Consider the following 21,687-nt stretch of genomic DNA (forward strand, 5'->3'; position numbering starts at 1 on the left):
AATGACATATATAACAAGAACAGCAATTACACTGAACTCACACATACATTTTCCACTTGTTTTTTACCTTTTCTTTAAAGACAGCCACTTTTTCTGTTAGATCACTGATTGTGGCTTTTTGTTCTGTACATTCCAGGCCATAAGCACTGCACTTCTTCAAGGCATCATCCAGCTAGGTTGAAAAAATGTTTTTTAATGTTTTATACAATTAGTATTAATGGACAAAATGGATGATTATAAACTATGATGTTATCTGTAAGACTTGATAATCCCTTATAAATTCCCTTCATAATTAAACATATATTTAATCTCAGATGGATGCAATTTTTAATGCGCAATAACTTCTACTAAAAAAGACCCAGCCATATACAGTTAACTTGAATTAGTGGTGATGATGTTCTATTCACCTGTTCAGCTCAGTTTGGATGGGACTCTGTGCAATTAGGTGCATCCCACATGACTGTAAGATTCAACCATTTTCTCCTAGTTCCACCACCATGAATTAAGATCCCCATACCCTAATCAGCAATTGATTACTGTGAAACCTGAATAGGCAGAGCCATAGTTATTGCTGGCTACAGTATGCTCTGAGATCAGAAAGTGAAACCAAGACTAGAGACTAGTTTCAGTCTCTGATCTCACAGTAAACTATGGTTAACTGTAACTGTAGTTATGCTACTTCAAATGTCTAGTTATTGCTAACCAGGAAGAGAGAGAGAACATAATGTACTGTACAATCTCTAGCAAAATTCTGATTGCTAAACCATGATTTGTCAATTAGATAATATGAATCTGAAGAGTATATTTATAAAATAATCTTGCAGATGAACTAGATCTATTCCAGCAAAGAAGGAGGCAGGAATAATTTGCCTTCTTCTTTATAAGCAAGCATATCAGGTAAGGGCAAAATGTAAGAATACAGCAGTACTTTCACATGTAAGTCTTTTTCAGATCACCCAGAATAGTTCTGCAACTCTTTTATTTAAGGTGTGAGCCAGATTATAAACAACAAATCTATTTTATTAACCAAAATAAATTAATCATTATTAATAATTTTTTATCAAAGTTAACAAATTGTGCCAACATCATCTGCCTATTGTCTGCTGTTGTTATCGCTGAGTACCTTCAAGTTGTTTCTGATTTATGGCAACTCTAAGGCAAGCCTATCACAGGGTTTTCTTGGCAAAATTTGTTCAGAGGGGGTTTGCCTTTGCCTCCCTCAGCAACTTAGCAAGTGTGACTTGTCTAAGGTCACCCACTGGGTTTCCATGGCTGAGCGGGGATTCAAACACATGGTTAAAATAAATTCCTCTTGAATGTGACTATCAGTGTAGGAAATCAACCTGAAATGCTTTATTCATTTACCTGGGTTTAAGCACACCAAAATCATTGGAATTAGATGGGTATACAATTGTGTTGCAGGACCACAATCCTACACTATTACTAGGTAATAAAACCAACTGAATTCAGTGGGATTTCTGATCTATATAAAACAACTGCACTCTCATTTCCATTTCACCAATGTTTCCCCAGAGGGCTAAAACATTATAGGAACAAGTAAATGAACCTCTTGGTTCAATTCCAAACTGAACTGCATTTATAGAGCAGTGACAAGCCACTGACACTCTAATTCAGCAATCTATCCCACCCCATTTCAGTAATATAGCAATGATACTGGGCACAATTCTGCCTATGCTGGGTGATACAACAGGGAAAATCATCACTGTTATGAGAGAAAACTGCTCTGCCAAGCTCATGAGCTGCTGCTCAGGAGCTGGTAGGACAGCCTTCTCTAGCAACAATTTGTTTAGTTATTGAATGTATACCTGGCCTTTCTTCTGGGACAGGATCCAAGACACCTTTCTCAATCATTTCATTCTGCTACTACACAATATTGCAGACTGTTCTGCTGATATAACATACCAACAGGGTACCAGCCATTACAGGTGATTCAAGCAGGAATGAGTGAAGAATTGCTAAACACATACCAGAGGTTTGTTCTGAGTCACTAAAGCAGTACAACTCACCTTCTGTTCAGTCTGCAAAAGCTTTTCACCCAGTTCTTTATTTAGAAGGTCTCTCTCTTGAAGTGAGCTTCTCATATATTCTATCTGTTCTAGCTTTTCTGTTGTACTTGAAATCTTTTGATCCTTTTCCCCAAGCCAAGTTTCAAGCAAACCATTTCTTTCATTCAGTCTGCCAAAATAGTTAAGTTTTGAATTAATCAAAAATGTTAAGGTAAATAGTTTTTGTATACTCAATGTCTCTTGACATTGAATGAACTCTCACAATAGCAGAGGTTTAAATCCTTGCTGGTGCATGCAGCCCAATCTCCCCCTCCTCCATTTGCAACAGAAGTGACTAAACTGGAGTGGGCAAGTGCTGCAGAATCAGAGGGGCTTTTCAGGTCAGCAAGTGCCTTCTTGTTTGTGATTTAAAATACATAAAAATATTTTGATATACATGTAAAATAGATTTTAAATTAATTAAATTAAAAAATAATATGCATGAAGTATTACATTTGTTAAAATCTCATGTCACGATTAACAGATAAAATCCCTCTATAAATATATATTTATGTATTAGTGAACCTCAAATTTATTTAAACTGAAGTACACACTCCAACACAGTTACAATGTGTCTCTTGGCGAACACCTCCTACACAAAACCCTCCTTTTAAATGCAGATGCCCCTCCCAATACAATCATTTCTCTGGGCTGAAGAAGAGGAGGGAGAGCAGCCAAGATGAATCCTGATATCTTCCTTTAGCAGGACACATGATGAAAGACATCCTCAAGAACCTCCCAGGTGTCCCCAGGAGGTCTCTGATGGTGATGTTATTCTGTGCATCCAGCTAAATGAAAATACTTGGACTTCTCTCTGCCTTCCTTGTCTCTCTACCATCATGAGAATGGCAATCTTGGGGGGCTGCCACATTCAAAAGGTGGACGAGGCAGGGGGAGGGTAGTCAGAATAAAATTCAGAACTTCGCAGTGACAAAAGAAGTGGGTTATGATGGCATAAATTAGACTTATTCTGTCAGAACTCACTAAGAGAAAGCCAGTCATAATACATTAGAAAAGGGGTATCCTCCCATTACTTGCTAAACTACAATTCTGGTGGCTTTTAAAAAAACATTTTATTTTACCCTTTAAGTTGTTCATTCAAACTGGAAACAAGAGCTTGATGTTTCTCTGCATCACGTGCATGTTGGTTACGCAGCTGCATAAGCTGGGACTGCAAACGATCATTCTCATTCTGAAAGAAATTGACACATATAACCAGCACTTCCATTGGGCAGAACAACAGTGTTATCATTAGAGATGGTGAGTTAGTCTATCTTATATAACTCATTAATCAAGGGAAGTGCCATCAAGGATATTAGCCCCAGGACACACTGAAACTCCTTTTGAAAGGTTCCTCCTATGGTGGTCTTATTATGTGATGACCACAATGGAAAAACCCTACAGCACACCATGCTCAGCAAAACTGTGTGGGAGCCACTTAATTCTAACATGGAATTGACTTAAAAAGCAGGACATGATTTTCTTTTTTAAAAGCCCAATAGTTTATTAGATGCCCAACAGCACTGTAATTTGAAAATTATTCAGAATCAATTCCTGGTCAATTTTTTCTTGTATTTGTCAAAAACTAATCAGTGATTAGCAGAGAGGTGTGTAATAAATCTCTGAATGCAATCCACATGCCATAAAGCAAGCTCCACTGACACAGTCCATTTGTTATGCAGTCTAAATATTGTTAGTCTACCCAGCTTCACAAAACTAGTGTGTAAAATATAACTGCAAACAAACACCAACAATAAAAAGAAGCTCAGACAAATCCAAAATCACTGTTAAATGCTGGGTAGGTTAGATAAAATACCAAATATCAGTTCTAAGAAGACAAAAAGAACTATCATTTTGGAATGGGCAGAACACACCTGTACAGCCCTCAATAGCTGCCCTTCTTCCTCTACACCAAATGCCACCTGTATTGAAACGCTTTGTTACAATGCAAATATACATTGGCATATTGCTGTTTCAGAAAAATGTCATTACACACATGCATTTTAGTACGTTAAGAGATCTATTAGTCACACACTTAGATTAACAGGTCGAATAAACAACATTGTATGATGTTTCCATGGAGCTTAGGCAAGCTTATTATGTGCTTCAGCTGTCTTACTACAAGCAACTATGAAATTTCACTAGTGTGTTTTGGGGCTATAGTATGTTGTTCATAATATCCCATATTTGTGCCCATGCACTCCTAGCACCTTAGCTCTTTGCTATAATGGTGCTGTGTTCTCACTTCTTTGCATTTCTTCTACGTTAACCCCAAAACTTTGTGTTATGTTGTGTTTGTAGTTTAACTCCTTTAGTGTCATTTATGAGCATCCCTTGACTACACAATACTTCAGCAAAGAGCAGGCAACAGGGTTGACGGGGGCAGGGGCATGGAGGCTCATGTCAATCAAGTGAAATAACTGCATTTGAAAACACAGAGAATCAAAAAGAGCAGCCACCAGCAAATCAGGTCTAATTTATATGAATTATTCATTTCAGTAACAGAATCTAAATGAGGACCTACTCCCAGTCTGCAAATCTGTGACGATCTGTTCTGACAATTAAACTACATCCCTAGATCACAAATGGTCTTGTCTAACTATATTTAAAGATATTTTTAAACCAAAACTCCAATTTAGTATACAAAAGCATGAATAAAAATATTCACATGCAGATCTACACAATATAATCAAAATAGAATACAACAACCAATTAAGAAGACTAAAAATATTAATTAAAGCAATTTAAAAAGGGGAATTTTTATCTTATGTGCCTGGGCAAACAGGAAGGCACGGAAAAGACTGTGAATTGAGCCTCTTTGAGAATGGCATTCTAGAACTAGAATACTGCTATTGAACAGGCAATCTTGTAAATAGAGTTGGACCTCCATATCTGCAGGCTTGCCATCTGCAGATGTGAGCATCCGCAGATGGCAAGCCCCATTGTCCCCAATGGCCATGTGTGCATATGGTTGTGCTAGTGGGTGCATACACGTCATACCACCAATAGGGAGAATGAGATTTGAGGTCCCACATTTTTTTTTTGTATCTGCCAGGGGGAGAGGGGACATGGAGGTCTGATGGTGCCTAACTCCTCTCTGCTAAAGAAAGTACACAGAGAAGGCAATCAGAGAAGTACCTTGACAGAAATTAAGAATTTTATGGTAGCATCTGAACTCTGGAAAGAAAAAAATGCTTTACAGTAGAAAATGGTACAAAATCAGAATCACATCAAACAGTTGGTGACACAGACATAGGTGATTCTTAATAGTTACTGTTAGAACAAAGAGAACATGTAAGACAAAGTAATGTCAAATGATAGCCCCACATATCCATATATCTGCCCAACTCCTATACAAAGCTGGGGGAAGAGGATGTCGGTTCTTTACATTAAAAGGACTATTGAGGAAGGGGAATGAATCCAGTCCCCTAGGTTCACTTCATCTTTCTGCACTGTATTATTCTAACCATTTTCGCCTGCAGTCCAACTCATTTCAATATGAGATCCAGACAGAGAGAAAACTGCTCAAAGCCACTGAGTAGGAGAGATTCCACTACTTCTGACACATACCTGTAGAGCTTCCATTCTGCCTTGGAGCTGCAGTCGATCTTCCAAGTCCCGACAGCGTTCCTCCAAAAAGAGAATTTGTTCTTGCAACTGATTTCTTTCCAATTCTAACTCTTCCACTACGGTCCGTAAACCTTGTTAATTCAAAAGACATTTTTGTTAGCAGTGTCTGGTCCAGTCATATCATGACTTGTAAACAATTAACCAATTGACTAAATCTGTACACATTTACAGAAACCATAATTCTGAACATTTATTTATCATATAATTATCATATGTTTCATCAAGCCCATCTCTTAAAATGGAGGTATGGGGAATAGCTCTTCTAAGGTGACACCTACTCACCTCTTTTTAGTTTTTTGGCACTACTTCTAGTATTTTTTTAATTAAGTGTCTCATTAATCAAGATAATTTTTCTTATTCAATTAAGATAAATAACTGACAGAATATTGCATCCCTTATTTTTATACATTATATGTTTTATATAGAATGTTTTTGGCAATCAATCAATTTTGTTTTAAACACCATTTAAACTCAATTTCCTATAATGGTTATCCAGGCATACAAAACTCTACACACACAAAATCCATGGGACTGTGTCTCTGCCTTCCACTGTGCCAGAAAGTCTGATGGGAGATCATAACCACATTCAATTGAACAATATTGGACCTCTCCCTAATGCTTGGTAAGTGCTGTGTTTTTGACTGTGGAAATGATGACTGTTAACCATATTCAACTGAATATGGTTACTGCCTCCCTTTCTGACTTTGTTGTCCAATGCAAGAAGAATAGAGAGGATTCATCACATTTATATGTCACATGCTTGCTGGAGTGGGGGCTTAGTATAATTTAGTGTATTTTCTTAGTATAAAAAATCTGCTTTTGCTTAATCAAGTTCCAGAAGACATTTGCCTGTTTAAACTACTTTCAAATAAATAGTCTTTTTATTTTTTATTTTTGTCCTTTACTTCAAGTCAAGTCAAATTTTGTCCTTTACTTCAAGTCAAAAATAACAGATTCCTAAGTGCTTCAGAATTTTCTAATTGGAAAAGTATAGTCAATGAAAGATGTAACTCAAAATACATCCTTAGTAAACCTATGCAAAACAGACTTAATACATTTAATGAAATTTGCCATCTTCATGACAAACTCTGGAGGAATTGAAGTGTATACTTTCTATAAAACAATAAGAATAGACACAAGTATATCTTATCTTAAACAGGACATGAAACACAACTAGAAAACAATGTCTGGCTGTGGTGGTATTTTCAAAAGAACACTACTAGAACTTAAAAAAAGCTTACCATGAATGACAATACTCTTTATTCATAACTGAGATTTCAAGGTGTTAAATCACGACTATGTTCTAGTTTTGAACCAAAACTAGACAGTTCATCCAGCACGCACATGCTTCAAATTGCAACAAAAATGCAAGCCAAAAAAATAAAAAATAAATCAACAGATACAAACACAACACAACATGGTTTGTTAGTTGAATTTGTAGAACAAAAATAAGACAAAACAGATGCTGGTGCATGCTTTAATAAACTGTCTAGTGGTTGCCACACCTGTGCTAGGAGAAGTGTACTCTGGCCACCAACCTCCCATGTTCTCTCCTTCAGTTGAATCAGTGCTATCCAAAGTTACATTCAGCTCTTCGAAGCCCTGCTTTCCATCGAAGCCATAATCTTCCTAAATACAGGGAGAGAAATTAATAGACTATAAAATCCACAACATTTGAGGATAACAATGCTCTATTCTTTAAACTATCCCTAGATTAATGAACACAATTCTGTAATAGCACTGGCAATAAATTCCCCATAACAACACATATTAAGATGCCACACAGAATGCAATAAGAGTGCACTTGCTGCTTAAAATGACATCAACAAAAATATGAATTTTTCAGTGCAACCAACTTACCTGGAGTTTCCTGCTGGACTGGGAAATCTTTCTTCTCTCCGGCTGTATTCTGCCAATCCCTTGACCTGTAGCCAGTTCCTCCTCCAGCTCCTGCTGCCCTGAGACTATGGCTGGATCAGAGCAGCCAGGAAAGAACCAGTCATCCTCAATCAGTTTTGTGCCACAGGAAAGCAATCACACATCAGACAAACATGTTGTAGACATTCAAAAGGGATAAGTGATATAGACAGGGGTTTATAAAGAGCTGGCAGGAATAGGTTATAGATGCACTCCATATCATTATCCACCTTGTGATTTCCCCCTCATAGCATATGGAAACAATCGATATGTGATTCTTTTTAAAAAAGCCACAGCGGGTATAAATCTCACAGGCATTTCTTTCCAAATAAAAATTGATCTGTATATGGATACTGACAAAAAAGGACAGCCACTTACATATTCAAATTAAGCTCAAATTAAGTCAGTTATATTCAAATGTAGCTGATGTGCATAATAAACACATCACCTCAGATTATTCAGTTGGGCATATATTTTTAGGAAACTGTAGCAACCCTTTCTTAGATTTTTAATGTTAAAGGGTGCCTTTATTGTGGTAATATGAGGAAGTCACAAGCCTGTATCACAGACTTCAACCTGGCATCAAGCCATATATAATTTTAGATTTAAAACAATATAGACTCATTTGTCAATAATAACAATAAATTCAAAATTCAGCAGTCCATTGTGAGAAATTATTATTATTTGTTTATTTTAAGGACATTCCCATCTGTTTTGTGTGATCAACAAAGCATGTTTATTTGGAAGATGTTTCATGTAAAGCAGATAAGTCAGCATGAAGAAATGAAGACAAAGTTGGCTCCATACTTTATTCACTGCCAAAGCAGTATTGAACTTCAACTATTCAACCTCAACAAATCAATCTTTTTATTCAAAAATGTATACCTAAATTAATGAGGTAAAACCAGCATGTACAAGTCTAGATTTTACATACTATATGAGCTAGACTTTGTAACCCATGCTGGAGTTTAGTTAAGAAGCCAGGTTCTGTGAACCTTCTGTAATTTTGCTAAAGTCTCTTTGAAATTGGGTGTGTGTGTAAATCTACCATTGTGAGGTGTGGATGTGACCAACACAATGGTATTTTGATCAGATGTGATTCCCTTCTAGATAAACACTTTACCCAGTAACAGGGCAAACCTTATTTTTTGTTCAGTATGTGAAATGGTATGTAGCTTCCTTAGGTAGAGAAGGCACCCTCAGTCCATACCTATTACCACACAAGTGTATTAAATATTTCAAAAAATCAATTTAGAAAGTAATTACTGGTACTGAAACAATTGTAATAGTTGGCCTATTTTCTTTCTCTAGAACTTATTTCTAATACCTCTAAAACTTTGGTCAGACACAGAGGAGCTGCCATGTAGGCAAATTTGCTTCCCTAACTTAAATGACATGGTTAGGTCCGTTTTAGATTTGTAAGCTGCCTTGAGTCCTTGTACTGGGAGGAAGGTGGGATATAAATAAACATACTAATACTAATACTAATAATAATAATACTGTTTCCCAATAATGAGCTCTTTTTATAACTGTGTCCCACCAGGGGGACCCTAATGAGGAAGAACGGGATATAAAATGAATAGATTTGGTTCTCAAACTGTGGGAAGGGACCCCTGGGATGAGTTACTCAAAGGGGGCGTAAGACCTGGAGACCCTAGTACCCCTTCTTCCTTCTCCTCTGCCCAAGCTATTACTGTTTGGGAAAACAGAGAGAAAAACAAAGGTGAAGAGAGCACTTGAGGAGGAGCAGGGTCCATCCTGAGTCACTCCTTCTCCTCACCCCTCACAGTCACACTCTTCATCTTTATTTTACATGCATGCATATGCACTTGGGTATACTTGTATAGAAAAGAGAATGAATGTTTCTGTGCGTGAGAGAGTATGTATGTGAGTAAAAGAAAGAATAAAAAAGAATGTCTGAGTGTGTACATATCTGTGAGCACTGCTGCGAGTATGGCTGTGTGTGAGACAGTATATGTAAAATTTACACATCTTAAGTATAGAATTTATTTAAACAAAATTGTTCTAATTTGAAAAAAATGTTATTTCCCTATAAAATGTAAAAAATATGAATATACATGAATGTGCAAACAAAATACTGAAATTGAACTAACAGAATGTTTTTATTTGTATGCAACATCAGTGGGGCATAGTGTCCACATGCAGTTATAAAGGGGGTGACAAGGATAAAATGTTTGAGAACCACTGCAATAGATAAATAAACACCACCTGACATTTTACTCCTCCTTCAATTATTTGTGTTTGATTTGCAAACCACTGAAACTGCTCTCTCCTTTACTATACATCCATATTTACACCCACCCAGAAAGATACACATTAATTAACTAGTGTATATGCTACTTCTGCAGAGTTCAAGACAACCAACATAAAGTGAAAATTTAAAATTGGGAACACAATAAAATACAAGGAGCTATTTTTCGTTTCCTGGTTTAAATTTTCAAATCAGTCAGGAATCCTGAACTTGGATCTAAGGAAGTCCAAACAAACCTCCATCCTTACAAATAGATTTTCTTAATCACTCACACCTTCCTACTGCAGCCCTTCCCCACCTCTCCTTAAAAACCAATCCTGAAGCCCTTCAGAATGGCACAGTATGAGTGCCAGGCTCCAGTAAGAGGGGAGAATAGATGAAATGTGTTGAACCACATCATGGAAATCCTGTGAATGCCTCAGAACAATCATGTAGTTTGGGACTCGGATGATTTACTATCATACTGTACAAAGATTCATTTGTGAACAAGGTTCACACTATTCAGAGAGCTCTAGCAGCCCTCCCTGTACCAAGACTGACAGCAGGAGGCCAAGACCTGTATCCGTATGAGTACATGACTGGATCATACTGTGTCCATTAAAACAATTTAAGAAGCCCCTATTATTATCACATCATTTTGATTTAGATCCAGAGTTAATTCTGGAAATGGAAAGACTTATGGAAGCAGTTGGTCTGCATTTCCAGCTGGAAAAAACAAAGAGTAGTGATTTTCATCAATTCCCCTTTTCCCCTGCAGTCCCCAGGACCATCATTGAGAGTTCTTGCATGGCAGGAGGGTTGGAATTCATGGCCCTTGTGGCCTCTTCCAACTCTATGATTCTATAATCATGTGCACTACTCTCCACCGCCCCCTTGACTGTATAGAGCAATATGCTATGAGGGAGATTGAGAGAGATCAAATGGCAAAAATCACTTATTTCAAAACGCTCACTGGATCCAAATAGCAATAGCAATAGCATTTACAGTTCTCTGGATCCAAATAGCAATAGCATTTACATTTCTAAACCACTTCACAGTGAACTCAGCACTCTCTAAGTGGTTTACAATGTGTAAGCCAATTGCCCCCAACAAGCTGAGTACTCATTTTACCAACCTATGAAAGATTGGAAGTCTGAGACAACCTGGAGCCCCCTGGAATCAAGCTCACAACGTTGTGACTGCAGTACCAGCATTTAACCACTGCACAACCAGGGCTACATGGTAACAAAATATGTTACAAAGGTTTATTCTGGATATTTGTAAAAACACGCTTTACATCTTTGATACTTTGTGATCCATCCAACAGCATAGGTTTTCCTTATTTCCTAATCCTATACAGTGGTACCCCGGGATACGAATGCGCCGGGTTACGAATTTTTCGGGATACGAAAAAATCCCATAGGGATTTATTGCTTCGGCTTACGAAGGTTTCTTCGGGTTACGAAAAAACTGCGGCGCTATTTTCCGCCACCGGAGGGCAGCAGAGAGCTATTTTTCCATTAGCGCCTATGGGAATTCGGCTTACGAAGGTATTTCGGGTTACGAAATTAACCGCGGAACGAATTAATTTCGTAACCCGGGGTACCACTGTACTATGTTTCAATATCTGATCTGCATATCAAACACAAACATGCTATAGTGATCATCCTTTCCAGCCAACTTTAACTCTCTGGAAACCTTTCCCACCTTTTGGTTTAAACATGCATCCCTACCTTTAAAACTCTTTGAAATGAAATAAATGGAATTTTAAAATTTTTTAACACTGAAGGGATTGTGTTCTTTAAAGCTGCAGGTCCAACAATGAGACCCAACAAGAAAGGCATTTAGACCTATACAAAGCCCAATCCATAGCACTTTGCAGAGGGGCTCGTACCAGTGGATTTCTGTAAAGGGCCACGTTATCAAAAGAAAGTGAGACTTGTTTGCATGAAAGAATTTCACACACACATACACAAAGATGACGGCACTTATAGTCTGCATAATTTTTGTATATTTAGCTCAAAATTTATTCTGATTTCTGCTCCTGACATTCATTAGTGACTCATTCTTTTTTTTAAAAAAAGGGGTATCTAAAGAAAGCCTGAATATATAATTTTAATACTAATAGTATAACATTATAAATTATGAGGTTTTCAAGGTAAATATGGAGCCAGCTGCAAGTAAAAAAAAAGTATGAAGAAAGTGCTGTTAACATAACTGAAGATACCGGCATTGCAAAGAGGGAAAATCAAGTTAAAAACAGCATTTGTTACTTATGTTAATAAAGGTGGGGGGAGGGGGAGAAAAACCATACAGCACCACAAACAGCAATTATAATACACTATTGAAGATTTCCCACAAAATAATGTCTACCAAGGAAAATCAGCAACAGTACACCATAGGCTGCTGCGGCTGCAGAATCCTGCATGCACAAAACTGATGGGAAACTATGTTCTCAGTGGCTGACCAAATCACAGTGTAGGCTAGGAGTGGAGGGGGAAGGGACGCCAAGTGCTCATCAGGTTTAACCGCAAAGGGGGGGAAAACAAAACAGAAAGGTCATGCATAGCCCAAGGGAAATGCAAAATTAAATACTGACCAGACATACAGGAAGATAAATATTTGACCATATTAATACAAAAGGGCCTGAATAAAACATAGCATGTTTCAGCCCAAAGCTGCTTTAAACTATGTCTTTCATCGGGAATCAAAGGCTCAGTACATAGAATGTGATAACTGGAAGACTAGTCATGAAATTCAATGGACAGAACATGTGGTATTTTCAAATTTGCACCCAGTAAGAATGAAATAGTTTCAAGCTGAGGGCTTCTGGGTCTATGTAAAGGACATGAAGGTACACAACTAAAAGAATCTGGCTCACAATCAAGGAAGAAGGTTCAGAAATATAATTATAACTTGTCTTCATAAAAGGGCTGGAAAGAACTCAGTGCTAGGAGACTTAAGGCTAAGCTTGCTTTCTGCCTTATTTTTGTTCACTTTAGGAGAGTATCACTTCTTCATTATGGCACTGCAAGCAGACTGAATGATTCTGCTCAACATACCATGCCTCAGGTGTCATTTTAGCTACGGATGTAGGCAATACTAGGTCTCAATTTACTATTTATGATCAGGCTGCACAATACACCTGGCAACGGCAGGAACCGGATGCTGCCTACCAGCATACATCTCACCTGACTGAATCTGCTTCTAATATTTGGCAACCTAACAAAATGGCCTAACACAATCTCCAACAGACTAACTCACCTTCTCTTTCTTCTTCAATTTGTGCCATTCTTAGAGCCATTGCAGATTTTTCCTCTCTAATTTGATTGTGTATGTCCTCAGATTCAGTTACAATTTCTTGCCATTCCAAAAGCCGACTCTGTAGTTCATCCACACTGCCCGATTCACTAGGCTACAACAAGTAAAGTTGGGACATACTCATAGCATAAAGAATTCAAAACAGATTATAAGCTAAATAACCTAATAATCAGAAATTCTAAGAGCATAATAACAGTCATGCTAGATCAGCCTCCAGACTTCTCACTGTTCGCACACTAACCAACTGAGTCCATGGGAAACATAGATAGCACAGAGGTACAACTGCACACTTTGTTTATTATCATATTTATTTCTTACCCACCCCTCTCTATGGATTGAGGCTGAGAACAACAAAAAATTAACTGCATAACACAGTTAAAAGAGCATGTAAACACATTAAAAGAATACAAAAGTACTGACATATATTTAAAAAATGATGAATACAAACTTTAAAATTCATATTTTAAAAATCATCTGGATACGTTTGTCAGAAGAGACTGGTTTTTAATGCTGTTTTAAATTCAGACAGCATATTCAACTGTTGATTCTCTCCTGACAGAACCCAAACAATGTAGCGCTTTAAAAGTTACAACCAACATTTTGCACCTTGCCCAGAAATTATTTGATAGCCAGTAAAGAGATTGGTGCATTACAATAATGCCCCACAGCAATAGGGATCAGAGGGAATATATATCCACAATGATGAGCAGTCATTATAGTTGTGCCCTGCATGAATTTGTGTAATTCCCTTTGGATCCATCAACATTGACAGCTTAGACTCTGATTCTTTGTTGCTCTCCCAGGCAAGAGCTACGATCAAGTTTTTGTTTTAAAATGGGCTTTCATCTGATCCAGATGTTGAGTAATAGGTAGAGTTACAAATATGTTCAGCATAAGCCTTCAGAATCTTAAAACTGTGTAACTATTAATAATTCACCAGATTTTCAGCACAGCAAATTTTAAATGAGTCCTCTACCCTGTACTTAGTAAAGGTTGAGTCTTCTTTATCCAGAATTCCAAAATCCAAAATTGTCCACATAGGTGGCTGAGAAATTCAGTGATTAAAATGTACAGTATAAAAACTTTGTTTCGTGGACAAAATTATTTTAAAATATTGTGCATAAAATTGCCTTCATGCTATGTGTATAATGTGTACATGAAACATAAATGAATTTCTTATTTAGCCTTGGGTCCCTTTTCCAAGATATCTCATTATGCATATGCAATTATTCCAAAACCCAAAAAACTCCAAAATCTAAAGCACTTCTGGTCCCAAGCATTTTAGATAATGGAGGCTCAACCTGTAATTAACTACAGGCAAAGGAAGCCTTGGGATGATAAATGTATATTCCTGTAGTAACTGACAATTCAGCTAAATTATTTTAACCCCAATAGCAGCAGACCTGTGAAGCTGCCCTCTTCGTAACTTGTTCAAGATCTGCTTGCAATTTTCGCTGCTGCTCCTCATAAACTTCTAGCTTAGCCAGCAATTCTTCTGTAAAGATAAATTATCTATATTAATTGTAAATTCCAAATAAACTATTCAGATGAGCTAATGTCAGTTTAGGCTGCATCACAGAAACAAAGTAGGAATTATCTCCAATAGACTAAACAATATAGCACTGGAAAGTATATCCAACTACATTTATGTGAAGTATATCCAGCTATATTACAGTAAATAATCAGTATGATCCTGGTTACCTCTCCCAACCCACTGGACCCCATAAGGGGCATCTACACACATCTTTTGCTAAGCACAGGACACCTTGTGTTACAAACTGCTTTTAAACTTTGTGATTGTATTGTTTGGCTTCTTCTAAGAGGAAAAGACAAGACTGAGATTGCGATCATGTTTACTTGGAAGGAAGTCGCAATGACAAAATATGGAACTTGTGTTTGTATGGAGTTGAATGCTTTCATGGTCGGCATTCTCTGAAGACGCCAACCACAGATGCTGGAGAAACGTCAGGAAGAAACTCTTCTAGAATATGGCCACATAGCCCGAAAAACCCACAAAAAACTATAAATTATGTTTGTATGTTTGGTTCACACTACTAAGAAAAAATTACCAAATGATTAAAAACAAGTTAACAGAATGAGGAAGAATGGTCCTTCTGAAACAGATGCCACTGTCAGATGTTGTTACAGACTTTCCAACTTTCCTTATAGATGACATACTTCTAGCAGTCCTGCCATACAGGTATACCTCAGTTAATAAAACCTCTGATAAACACATGCAGGGGTAGCTGTGTTGGCCATTTAGTAAATTCAAACAAAAATCCACCAAACAGTGCTACCTTTATTGGTCAATCGAAACGCACAATATACTTGTTGCAAGCTTTCGAAGCTCCACTGGCTTCTTCATCAGGCATGATGTTACAATCAAACAGGAGAAAAATTAGAGATGTTAGTAAGACACCTGCATTTTGTTGTTTCTGTCCTTAGTTAAGTTGGTATGGGCAGGGTATCTTTAGCAGGCTGGCCGCATGGCCAAAGGAAGAGGGGTATCATTGTTTGGTCGATTTTTGTTTTAATCTGACAAAGACATTGCTTTTTACAGTCGTTTTATGTCCTCTTTTAGTCGCTTCATTTCTATACCGCTTCATACCACACTGAGCAGTCTCTAAGCGGTTTATAACTTTGAGCTAATTAGCAATAGCCTTAGCAAGTACATTTCTATACCGCTTATCAGTGCAGTTAAGCACACCCTAAGTGGTTTACAAAGTGTAAGCTAATTGTCCCCAACAATCTGTGTACTCATTTTAGTGACCCTGGAAGGAAACAAGCCTGAGTCAAGTTTGAGTCCCTTGCTGGTATTCACAACCCTATGGTTTGTGAGTGAGTGGCTGCAGGACAGGCATTTAACCACTGCCCTCATCAAGCTGAGTATTCATTTTAGTGACCTCAGAAGGATGCAAGACTTTTTCCCTTTTCATTCTCTGACTAGCTGGAATGTTTAGCAGCACTGGCATTGGGAAGATGGCAAAGAAGGGCTAAAGAATCAGAGACTTTTGGTGTTGGTTTGTACCAATGCACCTGTAGTAAACACTGCAATAAAGCTTGAGGCAGGAGACACTGAAATTCTACTTGGCCAATTCTACATGTGTGCCTGCCTACCACAGGCAAGTTAAATAACAGCTGCCTCAAGAATCCCTTTCTGAGCATGCATGAACAGCAAAACAGTAAGAAAAGGGAAAGCAGAGACACTTGCCTCACAAGATACCCCTAGCATGTTTAAAAATCATTGAAAGCATAAGAAAGGCAAAGGCTAATGAAAGGGAGGGGAATCATCCCTGGATGCAGAATCAAGTGGCATCAAAAGGTTTACAATATTTTTATTTTGTTTGCAAGGCTCACCAGACCTGGTTGTGTCATTTCACATGTCCATATTGTTAGTCTGGGATAAAATGTTTCCTGAAATGTGTTCAACTGCTTTCCTCTCCTTATCCTTTCCATGTTATATCTGCTTCTGGTACCAAATTTTCTTTTAAGTAATGCCTATGGAGACATCTACTCTATTAAGTACTGAGATTTACCTGTACTTCTTTAGTTTAATTTGGCCTTAGAGCTGGGCGTAATACTTAAACATGACAATAACTCAATGTCAATTTGTATGTTTAGTAGCCTGAGCCCATCAAAAAGCCAAATATTAAACCTTTGCTTAACCAGTGAAGCCACCAGGAAGATCTTACCATGTTGGGCAATTAATCAGTTGAAATGATCAGACAGAAATTCATAGCTGCTAAGGACCGTAAACAATGTAGTTCTCTGAAAAGCCTGATATAATCACCAATAGAAGTAGGAAGGCAACTGAAGACTCACACTGGGGAGATCCAGGTGGGAGGGGCCTATGTTGAGAATGTAGTTCAGTCCTGCTGTCTATACCCATTTACAAATACAGTGCGCCTGCGCCATATGCGGGCGCGCCATACGCGGACTTGAGCGTATGTGTTCAAGCCGCGGCGTGCGCGCGGGGCGGAAGGGGCGCCACGTCCCATTCAATTGAATGGGCACGTGCGCCTGTTGCACCCCGAGCATGCCCGCGCTGCCGCGCACGAGTCCCATTGTTTCCAATGGGGCTCAAGCATAGGCGGAATTCGCCTTACGCGGCGGGATCTGGAACAGATCCCCCACGTAAGGCGAGGACACACTGTACATCCCAAGTTATAATATATGGATACCACTCTGATGGCTATTTAAAATTCTATATCTAATAGACATTTACTGCTTGCTGATGAGAAAACCTCATTATTGTTTTCAGCTTATTAAATGGTACTATGAACAATTAAATTAAAAGCTGCAATATTCTCTCCCTTCAGAAAAATGTAATGATTATTTACCATTTTGAGTTTTAAGTTCAGTAAATGTCTGCAGTGTTGACTGTAGATCTTCCTTTTCCTGTTCTAATTCTGAAATCCGGTCATGTAACGCAGTTACGTTATTATTCACTGATGTAACCTATAAAAGATGCATTCTGACATTGATTTCTTCCAAAATTTAGAAACACCAAAAACACTATGCTTTTTTTAATGATCTCAGACTAATTTGGTAAGATCTGTCTCATTTTTATCGTTATGGACTAGCATTGGTCACAGAATAATTATTTTATGCATTTCAGTAACATAAAAATGTATGCTATACAAGTTTTCACCTATAAATGTATTCCAGTAAAGACTGGTTTCTTCATGTGTAATATTTTAAATAGGCACCTTTCATTTATTTTAAATCTATGCCTTAGAATGAAGCACACTAAAGTAAGTTTTGTTTTAAAATGTTACATACATTTTTAAGCTCATCTTCAAGCTGTCTGATTCTGGATTTGGACCAAGCTTTCATCTTAAGGAACCTTGCTTCAGATTTGCTGGCCTCTTCTGTTTTCAGTTTTGCTTGAGCTTAAACAAAGAGGTACAGTACTTCAGTCATTATTCAGAACTGTAGCAGAAATTCTATTATAAAATTTGCTGCACTGCACATGTGCTATTTACATATTAATAATATGAGTTTGAGAGAAATATTATTAAAACATATCAGATGTGACATATTAAAATTACCATGAGACTCTTGGGTGGTTTAATGCTGCGTGGTTATATGTTGCAGATGCCTGGATTAAACACACAGTGGTACAGAAAAGTCAAATCGGGATATCGCCCATCCTGCACAGGCACACAGAACTGCTATCTAAGATGAATGAGACCTACATAAACTGATATGTAATCACAAGACTCATTCCTTTACTCTCTAACACATGGATAATCAGTCCCCCTGAGTCCTGTGTACAAGAATGACCATAAAGATGGCTCTCTTGGCTTTTTATGAAAAACTGACCCATTTCAGGAAAATTACTGGAACATACATGAACTGAATGTATTAAGTGAGAAATTGTAAAAAATGCTGTTCAGTAATATGATACCTTCAAGCTGTTCCAGCTTTAGTTTCATTACAGCATCGATATCAACAGCTTGCTCCAAATTATTCTGTCCACTGGAACTTAATTTATCCAATTGTTTCTGAAGTTGAAACAGGATTTGGTCTTTTTCCTGCAGTTCAGTTTCATGTTTTTCTTGGAGCTCTTGGATCTCAGCATTGCGACTCTCCCTAACTTCTTTCATTTCATTCTCATGTTTCTTCATCATATCTCTCAGCTGAGCTCGCATGACATGCTTTTCAGCATTCAATTTGGACTGGAGGTTATCTTTCTCTGACTGAAGACGGTTTAGGTGTTCATTAATTTCCTGAATTAAAAAATGGTATTTTAAATATACAGAAATGTGTGTATATATTCCACCTGTCAACTTATGGCAATTGCATTAATTTCACAAGGTTTTATTAGGCAAGGAATACTCAGAGGTGGTTTTGCCAATTCACTTCTCCAAAATAGAGCCTACAGCACTTGGTAATTGTTGGCAGTCTACCATCTAAGTACTAGCTCACTTAACTTCCAAGATCACAGTATTTAATACAAAATCTTTATAATGTGGAAAACACTTCCAGTGAACATGGTTTCGAGTCAAAAGGTTGGATCCAGAGTCCCCCTCCAAACAGAAAGGCTCCTTCTAACCATGGAAGTAGAAATAGGATATTTCCTTTTACAGAAAATGTCTAAATTGTCATGCTGAAGTCATCCATAATTGTGTAGTGGTAGGATGATACTCTGCATTGCAAAGCATGAGGCTACTGTTACTCAGTTATGATGGCTTCAGAATGTCATTATAGATTTGTTTTCTCTTGCAAGTAACTATCCAAATTCTGATATGGAACTTTTGATCCAGTGAAGAGATCTTTCTTGCAGGAAAGAATGGGGAGATCTGATTTATCACAGCAGCCCCTGACTTCCTCATTTCTGCAGAAGGTACTCCAATGATTTGCTTCAGACTTTCAGAGAGTGCAAGGGAGAAGGGGAAATCAGGCAGTGGGATGTCTCCAGGTCACTCAAGATCTCTATCAAATGCTTCTAATGTGGAAGAGAGATATCACTTTTCCACCACTGTGTCAGAGGTCTGTGAGCATTTACATCGTTGCCTCTATGAAAAATGAAAGGGACTGTGAAATCATCAACAAATCCTACCACCTTCATAGGCATTTCTCGGAAGAGACATAAAATATCCTATTGTCTCTCAAAATATATCTGAAGTAATGCATTCTTTTGTACATCTTGGATAACTTCCAGATGATCAATAATAATTCCCTGGGGGGAGGGGGTAGCACTACACCAGTGATTTTCTAATACAATTCAGGTGATGCAATATGCTGTCCCTATGTATCTTGAGGAGAGGAATAAAGTCAATATGCTTTTAATATATTGTTTTCAACACTTATGTTGTTTTTTGACACAGTGATCCCCAAAGTACCATGGGATATAAGCAAAATATAATCTATAAATACAACATATAATACAACAAAAATATGTAAGCATATTCATCAAATATAAGTGATTACAAACAAATAAACTCTGTTGAACTTTGTAACAGCCTAAGAACATCAATAATTACTTCTAAGTCACTAGATATTGCACTTCATCCTTACTTTGAGCTGCTGGTCTTTAGCATCCAGTTCTTGTTGCAACATAACTATAACTTGTGTCCTTCCTAGCATGACTTCCTCCTTTTCATGTAGCTTCTGTTTCAAAGCTTTCAATAACTGTTGAGGATAGAAGATTTTCATTTATGAAGCAGAAAGAGAGACATCTTTTAAAGTTTCCATTAAGCTTGGTTCCGTCATTCCTGGCACACTTCATCCCATCTAATACAACTAAGAGGCTCAACAGACGACACCTAAGGGGCAGCTCCATGCTGCCCCTTTCCTCGCTAGATTGGGGCCACGGCAACCGCACACTGCAGCCCCAATGTGGCCTTTCCGTGGCACAAAAGGAAGCTGCAAAAAGTGGCTCCTTTTTGCTCCATAGAAAGGGCACCCTAGCTGCTGTGGTGGCAGCTTTTTGGCGCAGCGAGTTTAAACAATGCACCAATGGAGTGCCATGATGCCCCCCATCATGTGGTTGGGTGCGTGGCATGACACCAGTGGGGGGGGGGGGCAGCGTGCATATGCTACACCCCCACACTGGCGTATAACGTCAGTCTGTACAGGCTCTAAGTCCCACACTTTAAGGATGTAAGTAAAACCATTACATTTATTCAAAACCTAATTTAGCCCAGAAATATTAAATATTAAAGCCAATTGTTTCCAGTTCTAAAGTATGGGGAAGCTCAACCTCTGTTACCATACAGGCCATTTCTCATTCCTATTAATTTCCTTCTTATTATAATTCATGCAAAAGCTCCATCTTGGAGAAGACACAACTATTTGTGGATTTGTCTGAAGAAACTGCATGGGTTCTTGGTAATCGAAATCAGCAGAATATAGGGGGGATTAGTTATTACAGAATGAATATCAGGGCTATGACAAAACGCTGCTGAAAAGGGCCCACTTCTTAAACTATGGTCCAAAACAAACTAGAGAAATCATCCAGTTTGAGACCGCATTAACTGCCCTGACTCAGTGTTAGGGAACTGTAGTTTATTGTGGCACCAGAGCTCTTTGACGCAGAAGGCTAAATGTCTCACAAAATTACAGTTCCCAGAATTTCCTAGCAATGAGCCAGGACAGTGAAAGTGTCCCAAACTGAATTATTTCTACAGTGTGCTTTGGATCTATGACTCCAACCTGAAAGAAACAATGTGCAAGTCTTTTTTTGAAATGCAAGCTATTGGTCAAGTTAAATTTGCAAGGTGACAACAAACAGAATACTTAAGGATTTAACTGGGCTTCTAATAATCAAACTCTGGGTTCCACCCACTCTACTACTGAGTTACAGTATATTTTCCACTACCTGTTCTAGATCAGCACTAGCATCAGATTTGGCAGCCATCTTAAACAGTTCTTGCTCATGTTTCTGCACCAGTCCCATCAGCTCTTTTTCCTTTTCCTGTATAATATTCTGAAACATACGAATCTAAAAAACACACACACAAATAGATCTCTACAAAACTGATCACAGCAACACCA

At 37.9% G+C, this 21,687-nt stretch overlaps 1 protein-coding gene across 8 annotated transcripts in view; it reads right to left on the bottom strand.

The window, feature by feature from the left end:
• The window catches only part of LOC121928780 (golgin subfamily B member 1-like), a 231,752-nt gene that overhangs the window by 29,387 nt on the left and 180,678 nt on the right, over positions 1-21,687 (bottom strand). For 2 of the 8 annotated variants that reach the window (XM_042464010.1, XM_042464035.1), the window contains 14 exons: positions 21,512-21,634; positions 20,209-20,322; positions 18,596-18,917; positions 17,968-18,077; positions 17,526-17,643; positions 14,589-14,680; positions 13,128-13,279; positions 7,557-7,710; positions 7,202-7,325; positions 5,637-5,767; positions 3,941-3,988; positions 3,149-3,258; positions 2,028-2,196; positions 68-172 (listed from right to left, as the gene is read on the bottom strand). In XM_042464010.1, the coding sequence (XP_042319944.1) occupies positions 68-172; positions 2,028-2,196; positions 3,149-3,258; positions 3,941-3,988; positions 5,637-5,767; positions 7,202-7,325; positions 7,557-7,710; positions 13,128-13,279; positions 14,589-14,680; positions 17,526-17,643; positions 17,968-18,077; positions 18,596-18,917; positions 20,209-20,322; positions 21,512-21,634 (1,872 nt within the window). Of the gene's footprint in view, positions 1-67; positions 173-2,027; positions 2,197-3,148; positions 3,259-3,940; positions 3,989-5,636; positions 5,768-7,201; positions 7,326-7,556; positions 7,712-13,127; positions 13,280-14,588; positions 14,681-17,525; positions 17,644-17,967; positions 18,078-18,595; positions 18,918-20,208; positions 20,323-21,511; positions 21,635-21,687 lie in introns of all 8 variants that reach the window. The other 6 variants (XM_042463994.1, XM_042463977.1, XM_042463986.1 and 3 more) reach the window with 6 other exon arrangements.

This window comes from Sceloporus undulatus, chromosome 1 (assembly GCF_019175285.1).
Source record: "Sceloporus undulatus isolate JIND9_A2432 ecotype Alabama chromosome 1, SceUnd_v1.1, whole genome shotgun sequence".
NCBI classification, from domain to species: domain Eukaryota; kingdom Metazoa; phylum Chordata; class Lepidosauria; order Squamata; family Phrynosomatidae; genus Sceloporus; species Sceloporus undulatus.